Genomic DNA, 17,904 nt, shown 5'->3' on the forward strand with positions numbered 1-17,904 from the left:
ACATCCTCCAGGCTCAGGAGAGCACATTCTCCAGGAGATTCAGACAGCTCCGCTGTCACAAGGACAGATTCAGGAAGTCATTCCTGCCATCAGCCATCAGGATTTACAACTCATCCCTGTAAAACTGACTCTGCTCCATTGCACAACAGCACAGTGTATACTTTATATTAATATATTGGACAGACTACATTAGTCTCTCCTTTATGTCATTGCACCTGATCCTATGGGTCATTCATTCTTCACTTTTTGCACGATTTTCTTTACATACTTTTGTACACTCATTTATTTATGTTGAATTCTTTTCTTGTATTGTATTTTGCTGCTGTGCCACAACAATTTCCCCTTGGGGATGAATAAAGTATTTCTATTCTATTCTATTCTATTCTATGTCGTCCAAAATGTGACCAATTTTTGAAAAAAAAATATTGGTCCAAAATTTGACAAAAACGACATACTATACTATGTCGTCCAAAATCTGACAATTTTTTGGAAAACCATTTTTTTGGTCCAAAACTTGACAAAAACGTCTTCCTATACTATGTAGTACATCATACTATATTATGTCGTCCAAAATGTGATAATTTTTTTGAAAAACATTTTTTTGGTCAAAAACTTGACAAAAACGTCTTACTATACTATGCAGTACATCATACTATACTATGTCGTCCAAAATGTGACCAATTTTTGAAAAAAAAATATTGGTCCAAAATTTGACAAAAACTACATACTATACTATGTCGTCCAAAACTTGACAATTTTTTGAAAAAAAAATATTGGTCCAAAATTTGACAAAAATGACATACTATACTATGTCGTCCAAAATGTGACCATTTTTAAAAAAAAAAATATTGGTCCAAAATTTGACAATAACGACATACTATACTATGTCGTCCAAAATCTGACCAATTTTTTGGAAAACCATTTTTTTGGTCCAAAACTTGACAAAAACGTCTTACTATACTATGTAGTACATCATACTATACTATGTCGTCCAAAATCTGACCATTTTTTTGAAAACCATTTTTTTGGTCCAAAACTTGACAAAAACGTCTCACTATACTATACTATGTCGTCCAAAATGTGAAAAAATTTTTGAAAACCATTTTTTTGGTCCAAAACTTGACAAAAACGTCATACTATACTATGAAGTACATCATACTATACTATGTCGTCCAAAATGTGACCAATTTTTGAAAAAAAAATATTGGTCCAAAATTTGACAAAAACGACATACTATACTATGTCGTCCAAAATCTGACAATTTTTTGGAAAACCATTTTTTTGGTCCAAAACTTGACAAAAACGTCTTCCTATACTATGTAGTACATCATACTATATTATGTCGTCCAAAATGTGATAATTTTTTTGAAAAACATTTTTTTGGTCAAAAACTTGACAAAAACGTCTTACTATACTATGTAGTACATCATACTATACTATGTCGTCCAAAATGTGACCAATTTTTGAAAAAAAAAATTGGTCCAAAATTTGACAAAAACGACATACTATACTATGTCGTCCAAAATCTGACAATTTTTTGGAAAACCATTTTTTTGGTCCAAAACTTGACAAAAACGTCTTACTATACTATATAGTACATCATACTATACTATGTCGTCCAAAATGTGACCATTTTTTGAGAAAAAAAATTGGTCCAAAATTTGAAAAAAAACGACATATTATTATACTATGTTGTCCAAAATCGGAAAATTTGAAAAAAATATTTTTTTTAGCCCAAACTGTGATAAAAACGTCCTACTATTCTATGTCATTGACCTCAATGTCATTCTACACTATTTCGTCAAAAATCTGACCATTATTTGAAAAAAAACTTTTGGTCCAAAATTTGACAAAAACGACATACTATACTATGTCGTCCAAAATCTGACAATATTTTTGAAAACCATTTCTTTGGTCCAAAACTTGACAAAAACGTCTTACTATACTATGTAGTACATCATACTATACTATGTCGTCCAAAATCTGACCATTTTTTTGAAAAACATTTTTTTGGTCCAAAACTTGACAAAAACGTCTTACTATACTATGACATCCAAAATTCTTATTTTTTTCTCTGTATTTTGTCAGTCAGAATTCTGAGGGAAAAAAATTCATGCTATATTATTTGTTTCAAATGAGCTTTTACATGTGGCTCTAATCATCTTCTACAATTCGGAGCAACGAAAACATCAAATATTCCCATTTAAGAATCAACAAAGTCATGGATTATTTGTTGCAGCCCTGCAGGACATGTCATTCTTACAGTTAGTGACAGTGCAATAACACAATGAAATGATGACTCAGCACTTTCACAAAGGAGACGATGAGTGACGATGGATTTGAAAATCATGAGATTTAAGACAAACACAGTTTACCTGGTCGCCTTTTTTCTATTTCACATGAGAAAGCAATCAAAGTCAAAAACAGAGGAAAACAAAAATAAAAGCTGTTTTAATTTAATTAAAACAACAGGAAGATTTGACAGAAGAAGTCGAAATAAATAAATAAACAAATAAATATAAAAGGAATTCTGACCTTGCCGAGGAAGGACTTGCTGGCCGGGTCTTCCTCCTCCCGACCCGGACTCCTCTGCTCCTCTGCGGGGGGGTTTGCTGTGCGGGTGACAGTGGGCTTCAGGGCCACGGGGGGTGGAAGTGGATGTGGAAGTGGTCTGTTTCCACCTGCAGGGTCACCGCTGTGAGAGTCGTAGCTGCGCGTCGACTCGGTCCGAGTCTGAGTCCGAACCTGTCGGAGGAGAGGAGCGCTCAGGGCCTTCTGCTAATTCTGCTAAACGTGTTTTGTGTACGAGGCAAGGATGAAGGGATGAGGAGGGGGGAGGAAGGAAGGAAGGAAGGAAAGAAGGAAGGAAGGAAGAGGGAGGTTCTCACCTTTGGGGGTTCAGGGACAAAAGCAGGGGGAGGACTGGGCTCTCTGGTCAACACCTCTCTGCTCCCTGATCTCCTCATACGAGTCCGAGGTTCAGGGTGAGACCTCTACACACCCACACACACACACAGAGGGAAGGTCAGACAACACACACACACACACACACACACAGACACACACACTGTGGACAGTCTCACCTCGTCCAGCACCGGCTCAGACGAGCGACCGATGGCCGACACGGGCTGCGGCTCGTCCGTGGGCTCGTCCAGCTCGTTGTCGGTGTAAGCCCCGCCCTCGTCGGCCGTGTCCTCGTAGTCGCTGGCGAGGCGGCTGTCCATGCTCAGGTAGTCGGCGCTCAGCGCGGACAGGTAGGACATGCGGTCGTCGTGGAGATCCAGGTCCTCCTCCGAGCCGTCCAGCTGAGGAGAAACAAGTCCAAGGTTTAACCCTCTGGTGACTTAGAATTCTGACTTTTAATGTGATTTTTTTCCTCAGAATTATTTTCAATCTCAGAATTCCGACTTTTATACTTAGAATTCCGACTTCTTAATCTCAGTATACCAACATTTCTTTTATAAAATTCCGACTTTTTATCTTGGAATTCTGACATGTTTTTCCTCAGAATTCTAACTGTAATCTCTGAATTCCGACTGTAATCTCAGAATTCTGACTTTTTTTAGATTAGAATTTTGACTTTTTAATCTCAGAAATTCAGACTTTAATCTCAGAATACCAAAATTGTTTCATAAAATTCAGACTTTTTTTCTTAGAATTCTGACATTTCTTTTCTCATAATTCCGACTGTAATCTCAGAATTCCAACTCTTTTTGTTGGAATTCGGACTTTTTAATCTCAGAATTCTGACTTAAATCTCAGAATTCGGACTTTTTTTTCGTAGAATTCTGACTTTTTAATCTCAGAATTCCGACTTTTTAATCTCGGAATTCCGATTTTTAATCTCAGAATTCTGATTTTTTTTAAATCTCAGAATTCCTACGTTTTAATCTCGGAATTCCGACTTTTAATCTCAGAATTCTGATATTTTTATATCTCAGAATTCCAATTTTTAATCTCAGAATTCCAACTTTTTAATCTCGGAATTCCGACTTTTAATCTCAGAATTCTGATATTTTTAAATCTCAGAAATCCGTTTTTTTAATATCAGAATTCCAACTTTTTAATCTCGGAATTCCGACTTTTTAATCTCAGAATTCCGACTTTTTAATCTCGGAATTCCGACTGTAATATCAGAATTCCAACAATTTTTTTCCTCATTTAAATAAAATGCTCTCGAGCTTCAGGTTGCAGACCCCTGGGCTCAGAGTTACCATAACGAGAATTACGAGTCAGGTAAAACCCACTCACCTTGCCCTCACACACCCACACCGCTCGGTCATGCTGCTCCTGAATGGTGTCTTTCACGCTGCCGTACCACCCGTCGTTGGCCGAGTTCAGGTCGATGGTCGCTGCACGAGGAAAAACGCAAACACGCGGAGAAAGTTAAAAAAGTATGGGACTAAGAACGGAGCCTTGAGGAACACCCTGCGACTCAAAAATAACACAGCTTTTCAAACGAATCGGAGCTTTATAATCTAGTCAACGTTCACCAGATTATTCCCCTTCAGATCAAAATCGTACCGGTGAAGAGGTGCGAGCAGGTCTTCCTCAGTCGGACCGCCTGCTCGTACAGTTTTCGCGCGCTGCGGTTGGACCCGGGTAAGATGCGGTTCCTCATGGTCTTGACCCCCTGCTTGGAGTCCGGGTTGAGGAAGACGACGATGGGATACCACTGCGTGTAGTTCAGCGTGTCCACGGCTTTGGGCGTCACGTCCAGGAGAGCGTGGAGGTCCTGGAGAAACAGCGGACCAGGTCAAAGGTTATTTAAGAGAGACAAATGTGGTGTTGACTTTATTTTTCTAATATGCTCCGCCCACTCTGTACCTGCTCGATGATTTGTCGGATGGTGTTGAGTCTGACGACCCCGGAGGATTTGTCGGTTCCTGCGTCTTTCGGCTCCGTTTCTAAAAACACGCAGAAATCGGGATTTAAAACAACTATTTAAATTCAAAGAAGCGAAAGCGACGACGATGAGAAAACTTACTGGCGATGACGAACTTGTGCGGCATGTCGTTGGCCAGCTTTTCGTTGACGGCGTCAGAAATGGGTCCAAATATCACCACGGGCCTCTTGAACCCGGCTGAAAAACATGACCGGAAATATAAAACACGAGGAAACAAAAACAATACATTTATGAAGAAAAACCCTCAGCGCACCTTCACGTAACACCACTCTCTCGTAGGCAGGGAAGCGCGTGGCCACCGGGGCGGCGCTCAGGTCCTCGCGGCTCTTGCGCAGGTCCTTCTTCTTCGCCGCCCTTTGACCCCTCAGCCTCCAGAAGTCTCCTCTGTCGTTGCCCGACGCCGCACGAGCGGCGTTCTGGACGTTGGACATTTGCTCGGCTCTGTAAAGAAATAAAGAAATAGAGAAATAAAGAAACACAGCAAATTTATTTATAATCTAGATTAAAACTGGAGATCTTTTGGATTGTCCATATTTGGTCGTCTGCAGGTGGAGCCCCAGAGCAGAAAGGGCTGGATTTTTTTTTTTTTGGTCCAAAATTTGACAAAAACGTCATACTATACTATGTCGACCAAAATGAAAAAAAAAATGTGACCAAAAATTTTTGGTCCAAAATTTGACAAAACCATCATACTATACTGTGTCGTTCAAAATTTGAGAAAACATTTTTTTGTCCAAAATTTGAAAAAAACTTCATTCTATACTATGCCGACCAACATTTTTAGAAACATTTGACCCAAAATTTTTGGTCCAAAATTTGACAAAAACGTCATACTATACTATGTCGTCCAAAATTTGAATTTTTTATTTTTTTTAAAAATTGAGTAAAGCATGTAATAGCAACCCAAGGAAATGATTTCAATGAAAACAAAGTGAGTTGGTTTGTTGGTTAAAAACCCTCATTGGTCCTCAGTATGCCGCAAGTACAAGAACACACACACACACACACACACACTGACCTGCTCTTGTTGGGAATGATTCCTTTCTCCAACAGCTGGTTGCTTTTATCCGTGCGGATTGCCAGCCAGTTTCCCAGTTTTCCGTCGTACAGCGTGTCCGTCACCTTGAAGATCTCTCCTCTGGAGAAGGGCAGACTCTGTGGAGCCTCCTTCTCGAACTCAAAGTGGGTCCTGATGTAGAAGGAGTCTCCTCTGCCCGACTCCAGGATGTCCTCGTACACTGAAAAACAAACAAAAGACTTTCAGAGACACAATTGTGACTTCAATCCCAGAATTGCGAATTTAATTCTGAAATTTTTTCTCAGAATTCAGATTTTTTTTTCTTAAATTCCGATTTTAATTTCAGAATTCCGACTTTAATCTCAGAATTCTGAAATTTTTTCTTAGAATTCTGACTTTTTAATCTCATAATTCCGACTTTAATCTCAGAATTCTGAAATTTTTTCTTAGAATTTTGACTTTTTAATCTCATAATTCCGACTTTAATCTCAGAATTCTGACTTTTTTTGCTTAGCATTATGATTTTTTAATCTCAGAATTCCAACTTTAATCTCAGAATTATGTCTTTTTTTCTTATAATTCAGATTTTTTAATCTCAGAAAAATTGCTTTTTTTCTTAGAATTCTGATTTTTTAATCCCAGAATTCCAACTTTAATCCCAGAATTATGTCTTTTTTTTTTCCTTATAATTCAGATTTTTTTAATCTCAGAAATATGGCTTTTTTAATCTCAGAATTCAGATTTTTTAATCTCAGAATTCTGACTTTAATCTCAGAATTTTTTCCCTCACAATGGTGGACGGTCACAGAAGGATTAAAGAAAATACTTTTCCCTGATTGTCAGGTAAAAAACACCCAGGAAAGACGGCTATAACAGCAAAAATGCCAGATTACCACTTTTAACTGGGATTATTAATCAGTTAGTCCATAAATCCAATGACTGAAAAATAAGCTTCTCTTACTCTGACTGCAGAACCTCCTTGAAAAATCAACAACTTTTAAATGTAACTTCAGTTTATACGTAATCAATAAAAAGATAAATCTAAAATCAGTGGCACACGGGTGTCAGACGAGGCTCAGAGTGAATTTCGGCTTGATTCACTTCCCAAACTTAAGGATTATTCTGGTCTTTAACTGGTCCTGTACTGTACCTTCAGGTTTACTCTGAACCAGGATGGTTATCTCCTCTCCTTTAGGGATCTCCAGGAGGTAGAGGACGGCGTCCTCGCGCACCATGCCTCTGAAATCTGTGCTGTTCACCTGGAAAAACACAAACAAATGTTGTTGTTTTTTTAATCCTGTAGTTTGAGTGGATTATGGATTACGAAACGAAGGAAGCGTCACCTTCATGATCTGATCTCCAGTGTGCAGACCCTCCTGCTCGGCGGCGCTGTCCTCCTGAACGCCGGCGATGAAGATGCCCACGTCGTTTCCTCCGGCCAGCCTCAGACCGACGCTGTCGCCTTTCAGGAAATGCACCATGATCGTGTTCGGTCTAAACAACAAAACAAACAAAAACACATTAATATTCAATATAAGAGCAGAGTTCTTCGTCGATGTGTTGAAGTTGAGTAAACGCTGACCCGTAAACGTCCTGGTCTTCTACGCTGGGCTTCACCGGCACTTTGGACGGAGCGTAGAACTTAGAGGCTGCGGGGACGACTGCTGCTGTGACACAAGCTTTATTTTGTTAATAACAGGTTTATTTTATGGTTTCTGTCATTTTTCAGCTTCTTAAATGTCAATATTTTCATGTTTCTGTCATTTTTCAGCTTCTTAAATGTGAATATTTTCTAGTTTCTGTATTTGTTCAGCTTCTTGAATGTCAATATTTTCATTTTTCAGCTTCTTAAATGTGAATATTTTCCTTTTTCAGCTTCTTAAATGTGAATATTTTCATGTTTCTGTAATTTTCAGCTTCTTAAATGTGAATATTTTCTAGTTTCTGTCATTTTTCAGTTTCTTAAATGTGATTTTTTTCATTTTCAGCTTCTTAAATGTCAATATTTTCATTTTTCAGCTTCTTAAATGTCAATATTTTCATTTTTCAGCTTCTTAAATGTGAATATTTTCATTTTTCAGCTTCTTAAATGTGAATATTTTCATGTTTCTGTAATTTTCAGCTTCTTAAATGTGAATATTTTCTAGTTTCTGTCATTTTTCAGCTTCTTAAATGTGAATTTTTTCATTTTCAGCTTCTTAAATGTCAATATTTTCATTTTTCAGCTTCTTAAATGTCAATATTTTCATTTTTTAGCTTCTTAAATGAGAATATTTTCATTTTTCAGCTTCTTAAATGTGAATTTTTTCATTTTTCAGCTCCTTAAATGAGAATATTTTCATTTTTCAGCTTCTTAAATGTGAATATTTTCTGGTTTCTGTCATTTTTCAGCTTCTTAAATGTGAATATTTTCATTTTCAGGTTCTTAAATGTGAATATTTTCATTTTTCAGCTTCTTAAATGTGAATATTTTCTAGTTTCTGCCATTTTTCAGCTTCTTAAATGTGAATATTTTCTAATTTCTGTCATTTTTCATCTTCTTAAATGTATATTAAAGTCTATAAACATAGACTTGTTTTACCTGGTGGCGTCTGCGGCGGTGGCTCCTCCCTCTCTGGCACAAGGGGCGTGTCTTCGGCGGCTCTGTCGGGCGCTCTGAACGGCGTCGGCATGGCGCCCATCTTCACCAGCCTGTTGGGCGGATCCTCCCTGTGAGAATATCACAAATATGAGTCAAGTTAAAGAACATTTGAAGACTTGAATATGAATAAATTCAATATTTTATTTTATTAAGTACTTTCTTCTTCATGTCAGTCAGAATTTTAATAATTTTTCGTGTTTTTATGGTTTAAATGTCATTAACTTTGGCTGTAAATTGACAATAAAGGCAATACATATATTGCTAATCCAACTCTAGATGGACAGCATCTTTATTATTACTACTGGATTATTATTATTGTATATTTTATAATTTAATGAGATGGATTGTATAAGCTTCATGAAGCATAAATCATCCTAATCCTGCTTTATCCTGATTTATTCCTGCTGTTTCTAACGACACGCACGTAAATACAACGGAAACATTTCATTAAAGTAATGTATTTTGATTTAAATATAATTAAAGGCACAGTGGAGCACACGATTACATGATATAACATATATTTTCTTTAGTTTTCAGATTATTGCGCACAAACGCAGTACAGTTTACTGAAGGATATATAGTTATAATAATAATAATAATATATATTCTAGTAAGACTTACTCTCTTATTAATTTCATTTCATTGAAAATATGATAGAAATAATAAAAATATATATAAAAAATATATCTCTCTCTCTACATATATATATATATAATCCAGCTATACATGCTGAAATGAGCATTTTCTTATGTATACACATTAGGACTGCAACAATTAATAGATTATTATCTAAATTATTTATAATTTGAATCTTTCTTTAATAATTAAAACAGATTCTGTGTTGTTCCAGCTTCTTAAATGTGAATATTTTGCAAATATATATATATAAAAAAACAATCATTAAAACTAAGCAATAAAACAAAACAATAGGAATCGATTTAATCAAGAAAATAATCTATAGATTGAACTGATTGAAAAGTGGTAATCTGGCATTCTTTGCTATTCTATCCGTCCTTTTTTTCCACCTAACATCTGAACCATGAAGCATAATAATAAGCATATTATTATTATTATTATTATTATTATTATAATAATAGTATAATAAAATGACTTACCTGGGCTTTTCCCGGAGCTTCTCATTGGACGAGTGCGACGACAGATCAGAGTGATGAGCTCGTCTGTCGTCCTGCGGCGAGTACGAGCGATACGACTCGATCTCTGAGATGTCTGACAAAAAACGACAACAACAACAACAACGATAATTAAACTTCACTATCAAGAGAAGTGGATTTATCAAATAAAATGACAATATTTCATATTATTTTTCATTTTAAAAGGTGATTTTAAAGGTGACTTTATCATCAGACGGGTGTAGGACGTTGTTAAGTGTAATCTTGACGCATTAAAAACCTTAATTCACCTTGATTTTCATTATTTTTCATTACATAACCTGTTTTTTTTTTTTACATGATTCAAGTTGCCTTATGGCGGGAATTAACCCAGGTCAGGTCATCACTGCTCTGTTCATTGTGTTTATTTCAAGCTTTGTGAGTTTAAGAACAACAACAACAACGTTGGCGTCTAGAAGTGGACTTGTGTGTTTGAGTGACGACGACGCGACACTGTTACGACCGTTTTGTCTTAATGGAATGAGGAAGAAGAAGGAGGAGGAGGAGGATCGAGGAATCCACAGAATATAATCCTGACATATCCAGAAGCTGTAATATAATGAGGGATTAGATCACCCCGGCCTCAGGCACGCACACACACACACACACATTCTTGTACTTGCTGCATACTGAGGACTGGGTTGCTGACAAAGTGAGGACCAGCATTTCCACTTTATAAATCAACACAATTACAAATATCTACTTCATGAATGACATCTACAAAGAACTACTGGTTGCAGTACCATAACATGTCTGCAGGTGGAGCCCCAGAGCAAAAAGGGCTGGAAATTTTTTTCCGATTATTTATTTATTTATTTATTTATTTTGGTCCAAAATTTGACAAAAACGTCATACTATACTATGTCGTCCAAAAGTTGAAAACAATTTTGAAAAAAAAAAAATTGGTCCAAAATTTGACAAAAAAAATGTGACCCAAAATTTGACAAAAAACGTCATACTATACTATGTCGTCCAAAAATTGAAAAAAAATTTGAAGAAAAAAATTTGGTCCAAAATTTGAAAAAAAAGATTTGGTCCAAATTAAAAAAAAAAAAAAATTGGTCCAAAATTTGACAAAAAAAATTGGACCCAAAATTGGACAAAAACGCATACTATAGAATGTCGTCCAAAAGTAAAAAAATAATTGAAAAAAAAAATGTTGGTCCAAAATTTGAAAAAAAAGATTGGTCCAAATATAAAAAAAGAAAAATTTGGTCCAAAATTTGACAAAAAAAGTCAAACTATACTATGTCGTCCAAAATTTGAATTTCTTTTTTGACAAATAGTATAGTATGAGTATGAGTATAGCATGTTTACAACCTAAGGAAGTGATTTCAATGTAAACAAAGTGAGGACCGGCCAAAATGTCCTCACTCCGTAAAAATGACCTCACTTTGTTGGCTAAAAACCCTCACTGGTCCTCAGTATGCCGCAAGTACAAGAACACACACACACACAAAAACAGAGGGAGGGGGGGTGGGGGCGCGGTGTAAGTGGGTCACAAGTCTTCTGGCGATGACAATCCACTCACCCCATTCTCACACACACACACGCACGCACACACGTCTAAAAACTGGTTCCAGCCAATCACAGCAGGACCTGGAGTCATGTGACATTAAAAGCAGGTATAAAGGAGCGAGGGGTGGTGGTGTTGGTGGAGGTAAACGAGCACAATCTGCTTATTCCTGAATGAAACGACAGCGTTTTACCGAACGTCGAGTCATTTTAAATCTTTTTAAAACTGTTTAAACCTTTTTAAAAATGCAGATTTGTGCCATTCCCCCCGAGCTGTTGCTGCCTGTAAATTGTCATTTTTTGGGGGGGTTTTGAACACGACAAATTTAAACAAAACTAATGAAAAAGCGATGTGTGTGTGTCAGTAAAACCTTTATTTCATGAAAAGGATAATGAACAAATACAGCAACAGCAGCAACACCCACCACCACCACCAACACCACAACACAGTCTGGCTGAATATCTACTGTATATATGGATATATTTATATATATATATATATAAATGCTGTATATGATGGCCAGTAGGGGGCGGGGTTTGTGTCTCTCTACACTGGGAAGGACCTGCTGCCGTTCTCACCGTCCAGCTCAGAGTCACTGTCGACCATGGGCGGCACGCGGATCAGCACCTGCTGCTTGTCCCTCTGAACCACCAGCTGCAGCTTCCCGCGGGACTTCTCGATCAGCTTCCCGGCGTCGCTCAGGGACAGGTTCTCCGTCACCGTGCCGTTAATCTGACGCAGGGGAGAGACGCGGGAGATTAATCGACTATTCCAGGCGGGAGTCTGTTCAGTTTCACATGTTAACGTCAGGTGGGAAAAACTTCTATTCTAAAGTTTCCGTAGATTAACGGTTGGGAACGAAGTGTTAGATTTGTGGATATTTTTCCAATGTTTCATCATAAAAAGTTAAAATAAATAAAATGTTTCCCCAAATCTTGAAATAATGTTTTCTAATCTCCTAATTTTGTCCACAAACCCAAAATAATTCAGTTTTAATGACTTCTCTGTTACATGGAGCAAAGAGACAACGGATAATATTCACATTTAAGAAGCTGTAAGATCAGAGAAACTGGTTTTAAAATATTAAAAAACACTCAAACTGATTAATCTATCATTTATTCATTCTATGCCGGGGGTTTTGGGAAGGTTATTCCGACTTTCCGGACAACAAATCTAAGTTGACGGGTCGTTCCAGTTGAAGGGAATTTCCGAATTTAACGCCAAAACAGTGAAAACTTCCTTTAGCTGTTGCCAAACTAACAACTAGCTAGAGAATTAGCTTTGCTGTTTAACCAGACGTAGTTTACGTAGATTAACAGTCGGGATGGGAATTACTTCTACCATGGATTAATATGTAGATTATTTTTCTTGATTAATTGAGGAAAACGTTGAACGTCGTTTCCTCCAAACATGGGAACGCTCTCAAATATCTCTCTATTTTTTTTTGTCCACTGTCCAAAAAAACTTATTCCAGGAGTTCCCACAATTTGGTTGTTACTGGTTGTATTAATTTCAAGGCCTTTTCCAGGACTTTTCCAGGACCAAATATGCTCAAAATGGGAGGGTGTCCACTTTTATTGTTTGTGCAGAACGCTCTGCTCTCTGGATCTTGGACAAAGTTTAAAAGTCTGTCATTAGTCTTTGCCGAGACAGAGATCTTGGAATTTTCATTTCCCAGGCACCACGTCCTCATTTGCTCGCTCTCGTTTTAACTTTACTCGCTCATTGTTCTGCACGTAATCTCACGTCAACAGAAGAGAGAGGTAGAGACAGAGACAGTGTCCAGCCTTATTAGCATTAAAAATACATTTAAATAAATGGGGGTGGGGCCTACACTCCATTTAAGGCGGGAAAAACAGATGCAAGAACAACCGGAAAAACAAAAAAGTAGTAGCTTTAGTTACAGCTACAGCAGGCATTTAAGAAACTTTAAAATCATTGTGTTGATGTTGGCGTTACCTTGAGTATGATGTCTCCTTCCTGAAGGTTCCCGTCTCTGTAGGCCAGTCCAGTGCTGGTCATCTCCTTGATGAAGAGCTGACTGCCCAGACGAAGACCGTACTCTGGGGAAAAGAGATTTAAAAAAAGGTTTGTGAGATGATTCCCACATCTCTTATATAATCCCATTTTTCTAGCAGTCGTGGAGTTCCCTCACCTTCGTTGGGTCGGTTCTTCAGCAGCACCACGTTCACCGGCCTCTCCAGGGGCTCCAGGTCCCGCGCCGGTCGGGGCAGAGGGATCGGCGGCATGGGCGGCGGGGGCGACGGCGAGCGGTCCAGGCGGTCCCTGCTCCCGGCGCGCCTCGCCGGCGGCTCCTCGTACTTCCTCGGCTCGCTGGGGACGCGATCCCGGCCCCGCTCGAAGCTGGGGTCGCGTCCGCGGCCTCGCCCGGGGCTGTAGCTGTCGTGCCGGTAGCGCTGGTCGGGGCTGTTGGCGCGGTCCAGCGTGCGCTCGCTGCGGAAGCGCCTGTCCGGGCTGTGCTCCCGGTCCAGGGCGCGCTCGCTGCGGTAGCGGCGGTCCGGGCTGTTGTCCCGGCGCCGCCGCTCCGGGCTGTAGTCGCGGTCGAGCATGTGGTCGCTCCTGTAGCGGCGGTCGGGGCTGCGGTCCAACGTGCGCCCTCGGCTGCCGTCCCTGCGGTACTGCGGGCTGGGATCTCTCTCCGGGACCCTGCCGCGGTCGCGGCGGTCGTAGTCCCTGTCGTAGTCGCGGTCGTGCGGCGGGTAGCCGCCGGAGTCCACGTAGCCGCCGCCGCCGCCTCCGCCTCGCTCCGGGCTGTGGTCCCGCCCACTGTACGCGCTGCGGCGGTCCTGGTCGTAGCCGTAGTCGTCGTTGTAGTCGTTGTTGAAGACGCGGTCGTCGGGGGACGGCGGGCGATTTATGACGCTGACCGGAACTTTCCTGGGTCTCTTCACCGACTGTGAAGCGGGAAAATAAGTTTGTCAATATCATGTTTTATTATAAAAAAATAATAAAGTTAAAGACCTAAATGTAGACAGAAAGTCTTTTTTTTCTTTTTAAATGAATAATGACACAGAGATTAAATAAATGCTACAAAGACACTAGAAAACATATGTTTTAATGTGTAATTTATTAATTATTTAATGAACTAGTTAATTAATTAATTATTTAAGTAAATTCTACGACACGAGAAAGCATATTTCTTATGTGTAAATAAGTAATTAATTATTTAATTAATTTGTTAATTAATTATTTAAATAAATGCTACAAAGACACTAGAAAGTGTATTTAATTTGTAATTCATTAATTAAATAAATAAATAATTAAGTAATTATTTAAAATAATTAATTAATTAAATAATTAATTAATTATTTAAATAAATGCTATAAAGATACTAGAAAGCATATTTTTTTATGTGTAATTAATTAATTAATTAATTAATTAATTAATTAGTTAGTTAATTAATAAAACTCCATTTATTGGATTATAATGAACAGTTGAATCACACGCACAACGAGGCAATTAAAAAACATCTAAAAATAAATTAAAAGACATAAAAACATACCATTCAATAAACCACAATAAAAACTAATAAGATTTAGAGTATTTAACTAATATATATATATGTTTTTTAATTCCTCAAAAGTCTAAATAACAACAAGCACTGCCACTTTTTTCAGATTTGTGTTTAAACTTAAAAGGAAAATTCAAAATGACGCACGTCTTTGAAAGAATAGTTCAAACGTAACTGAATATATAATAAAATGAAATAGAAAAAAGATTATTGTGACTCTTTTACTTACAATTTTGGCCACTTTGCCACATTTCCTCAGCGTCTGCACGGCAAAGGAGTGGACGGCGCCGTCCATGGGGATGGCGTTCACCTGCACCACTCGGTCTTTCTCACTGAACACAAACACATCGACATCATAAAGTTACACGCATTTGACGCAGTTTTTCTACTTTAATATCATGTCAGGCATTAAAATGATACTTTAACTTTTCTTTTTAATAACTAAAATTAATATTATATTAGGGGCTGAACTCGTCTGGAACTACAAATGTGTAAAAGACGATCAAAATATTGCACTTTTTTGATTGATTCAGTCACAAATGTTGCTTTTAGGGAACTTTTATGAACGTGTTCATGTGACTTAAGTGTCATATGACAGAATTTAGTGATAGTTTTGTGGGAAAAAGTATGATTTTATGGTCTTTTCAATGTCAAATACACAAAGATATTAAGCAGAAATACACTTTATCACCACATAAACGCAATTAAGCTATAATAAATAACCACAGATATACTTAAGACTATAAAACATTAAAATATCCCATGGATGACCTCAGTTATTCACTGCGGAATAACTGGATAAATTATTTGGTTCCACACTTTTCACTTACACGAGAAATGATTTTTAACAGAGGAATCAGAGAATAATAATATAATAAACGAGTACGTACAATAGGAGTCCGTCGGCCGGTCCTCCCTGCAGGACGTCGGACACCACGATGGACGTCTCGCCGGTGTCGTCGTTGGGATTGTCCCGCCCTCCCGACACGGCGATGCCGAAGCCCATCTTTGGATCCTGAGAACAACAAAAACAAAAAATAACAACATTATCATGTGTCAAATATTGAAATATTAACATTTAAATAATATTTTTTGGGAAATATTGGTTAAAATTTTGGGGGAAAAAGCAGGTTTTTGTGTGTGTGTGTGTGTGTGAGATAAAGAGCCCATAATCCCTCTGTAATTGTAATTTCAGTTGTGTATGACCGAGCGTGCGTCTTCCAGTCTGTGATTAACGACGGTTCTAATCCCCGTCTTCAAATTTCAAGTGTGTTTTAGTGGAATATTTTCGACATAAATTAACTTAATTCAGCCTTTTTTGTTTTTCAAACTTTCTCCGACAGCTTAAATCTTACATCTTTATTATAAACGTGTCCAGACTCTGGATGATTCTACCTGCCACTGTTCCAGTTTGTCCAGATGAGATTAGGACAGAGATTTGACGACTCTTTATCCCCTACTTTCCATCTGTACTTAAAAAAAATACAATATCCTCCTCTTCTCTCTCCGTGTGTGTGTGTGTGTGTGTGTGTGTGTGTGTAGCAGATGGTGACGGAGGCAGATGGAGTGAGAGATGGAAAACGCAGGCAGAAATACAGGGAAAATGTGACATATTTCAAATTAAATATATCCGTCAAATATAAATACTGCGTCACGTCGACAAAATCTCGTTTTTTAAAAAGTCCTGAGTCTACAGAAACGGATTTATATCCACATATGTGTCCTAAAAACTCAAAATATCCAGATATTATTCATAAAGACACATGGTCCAGCCTTGTGCTCAGGGTTCAGAGGTCACAAAAGGACGGTTTTTTTGCTCTAAATCTGCTTCGCGGCACAAAAAACAATGAGATTATCAACATCATAACCTGAGCTCAACTGCAGCAGCAGCAGACTACGCTAATTTACAGCTCAATATCTTTTTTTTTAAAAATCAACATAATTCAACATAAACTCCTGTTCTGCTGACCCTCGGTTTAATCCCGGACCAAAACAAACACTTTATTGTGATTATTTTTACATAATTATTGTTCAACATGATTATATTGTGTGATATTTATGCAGATATTTGAGAAACAAAGATGTTATATTTAATTAAAAATGATATTTTGACGACTGTAGGGGGGGGCGTGGCCTCAATAGGCCTTGATAATTAACTGTATTAGCATTAAATCATTCAATTTGATTGTTTCTAGCCAAAGATTATGACATAACAAATTATTGACAGATTATATTTAACTTCACAACCTTCAGTTTGGAAGATTTCCAGGTAATTCCTGTGGAAAGTTTACAATTTTGAGGAATCCCTGGGATTTTGCAGCCCGAGTCTTTTAATAAAAAGGTGTACGGATCAGGTGATAATTAGACGCATGTAGGGGGGCGTGGCCTCAATAGGCCCTGATAATTAACTGTATTAGCATTAAATCATTAAATACGATCGTTTCTAGGCAAAGATTATGACAGGATACATTATTTACAAACTATATTTAACTTCACAACCTTCAATTTGGAAGATTTCCTGGTAATCCCAATGGAAAGTTTATAATTTTGAGGAATACCCTGGGATTTTGCAGCCCGAGTCTTTCAATAAAAAGGTGTACGGATCAGGTGATAATTAGACGCATGAAGGGGGGCGTGGCCTCAATAGGCCTTGATAATTAACTTTATTAGCATTAAATATGATTGTTTCTAGCCAAAGATTATGACATAACACATTATATTTAACTTCACAACCTTTAAAATGGAAGATTTCCAGGTAATTCCTGTGGAAAGTTTACAATTTTGAGGAATCCCTGGGATTCTGCAGCCCGTATTTTGACGCATTTGGCCTCAATAGCCTTGATAATTAACTTTATTAGCATTAAATCATTAAATACGATTGTTTCTAGCCAAAGATTGTGATACAATACGTTAAATTTTTAAGATTTCCAGGTAACTCCCATGAAAAGTTTCCCATTTTGAGGAATATCTGGGATTCTGCAGCCCGTTAGTCTTTTAATAAAAAAGGTTTTTTGTTGCGTTTGTGTGCAGATGGACTCACCCTGTGCAGGGTCACCGTGTACTGCTCCCACACCGTTTCCTCCATGACGGGGTTCTGTGGAAACAGAAAACACACACACACT

At 37.9% G+C, this 17,904-nt stretch overlaps 1 protein-coding gene across 2 annotated transcripts in view; it reads right to left on the reverse strand.

Annotated features, from left to right (window-relative positions):
• tjp2a (tight junction protein 2a (zona occludens 2)) overlaps positions 1 to 17,904 on the reverse strand; it is a 29,163-nt gene that overhangs the window by 7,390 nt on the left and 3,869 nt on the right. Inside the window, exons 2-21 of one of the 2 annotated variants that reach the window (XM_083894152.1) lie at positions 17,823 to 17,876; positions 15,673 to 15,797; positions 15,012 to 15,114; positions 13,406 to 14,165; positions 13,210 to 13,313; positions 11,829 to 11,982; positions 9,681 to 9,792; positions 8,506 to 8,633; positions 7,507 to 7,588; positions 7,268 to 7,418; positions 7,075 to 7,183; positions 5,925 to 6,144; positions 5,160 to 5,347; positions 4,988 to 5,083; positions 4,828 to 4,907; positions 4,525 to 4,735; positions 4,252 to 4,352; positions 3,084 to 3,305; positions 2,889 to 2,993; positions 2,536 to 2,745 (exon numbers count right to left, since the gene is read on the reverse strand). In XM_083894152.1, coding sequence (XP_083750278.1) covers positions 2,536 to 2,745; positions 2,889 to 2,993; positions 3,084 to 3,305; positions 4,252 to 4,352; positions 4,525 to 4,735; positions 4,828 to 4,907; positions 4,988 to 5,083; positions 5,160 to 5,347; positions 5,925 to 6,144; positions 7,075 to 7,183; positions 7,268 to 7,418; positions 7,507 to 7,588; positions 8,506 to 8,633; positions 9,681 to 9,792; positions 11,829 to 11,982; positions 13,210 to 13,313; positions 13,406 to 14,165; positions 15,012 to 15,114; positions 15,673 to 15,797; positions 17,823 to 17,876 — 3,315 coding nt within the window. Of the gene's footprint in view, positions 1 to 2,535; positions 2,746 to 2,888; positions 2,994 to 3,083; positions 3,306 to 4,251; positions 4,353 to 4,524; positions 4,736 to 4,827; positions 4,908 to 4,987; positions 5,084 to 5,159; positions 5,348 to 5,924; positions 6,145 to 7,074; positions 7,184 to 7,267; positions 7,419 to 7,506; positions 7,592 to 8,505; positions 8,634 to 9,680; positions 9,793 to 11,828; positions 11,983 to 13,209; positions 13,314 to 13,405; positions 14,166 to 15,011; positions 15,115 to 15,672; positions 15,798 to 17,822; positions 17,877 to 17,904 lie in introns of both variants that reach the window. The other variant, XM_083894151.1, reaches the window with a different exon arrangement.

The sequence above is a fragment of the Microchirus variegatus genome (genome assembly GCF_963457635.1).
Source record: "Microchirus variegatus genome assembly, chromosome: 1".
Lineage (NCBI taxonomy): Eukaryota > Metazoa > Chordata > Actinopteri > Pleuronectiformes > Soleidae > Microchirus > Microchirus variegatus.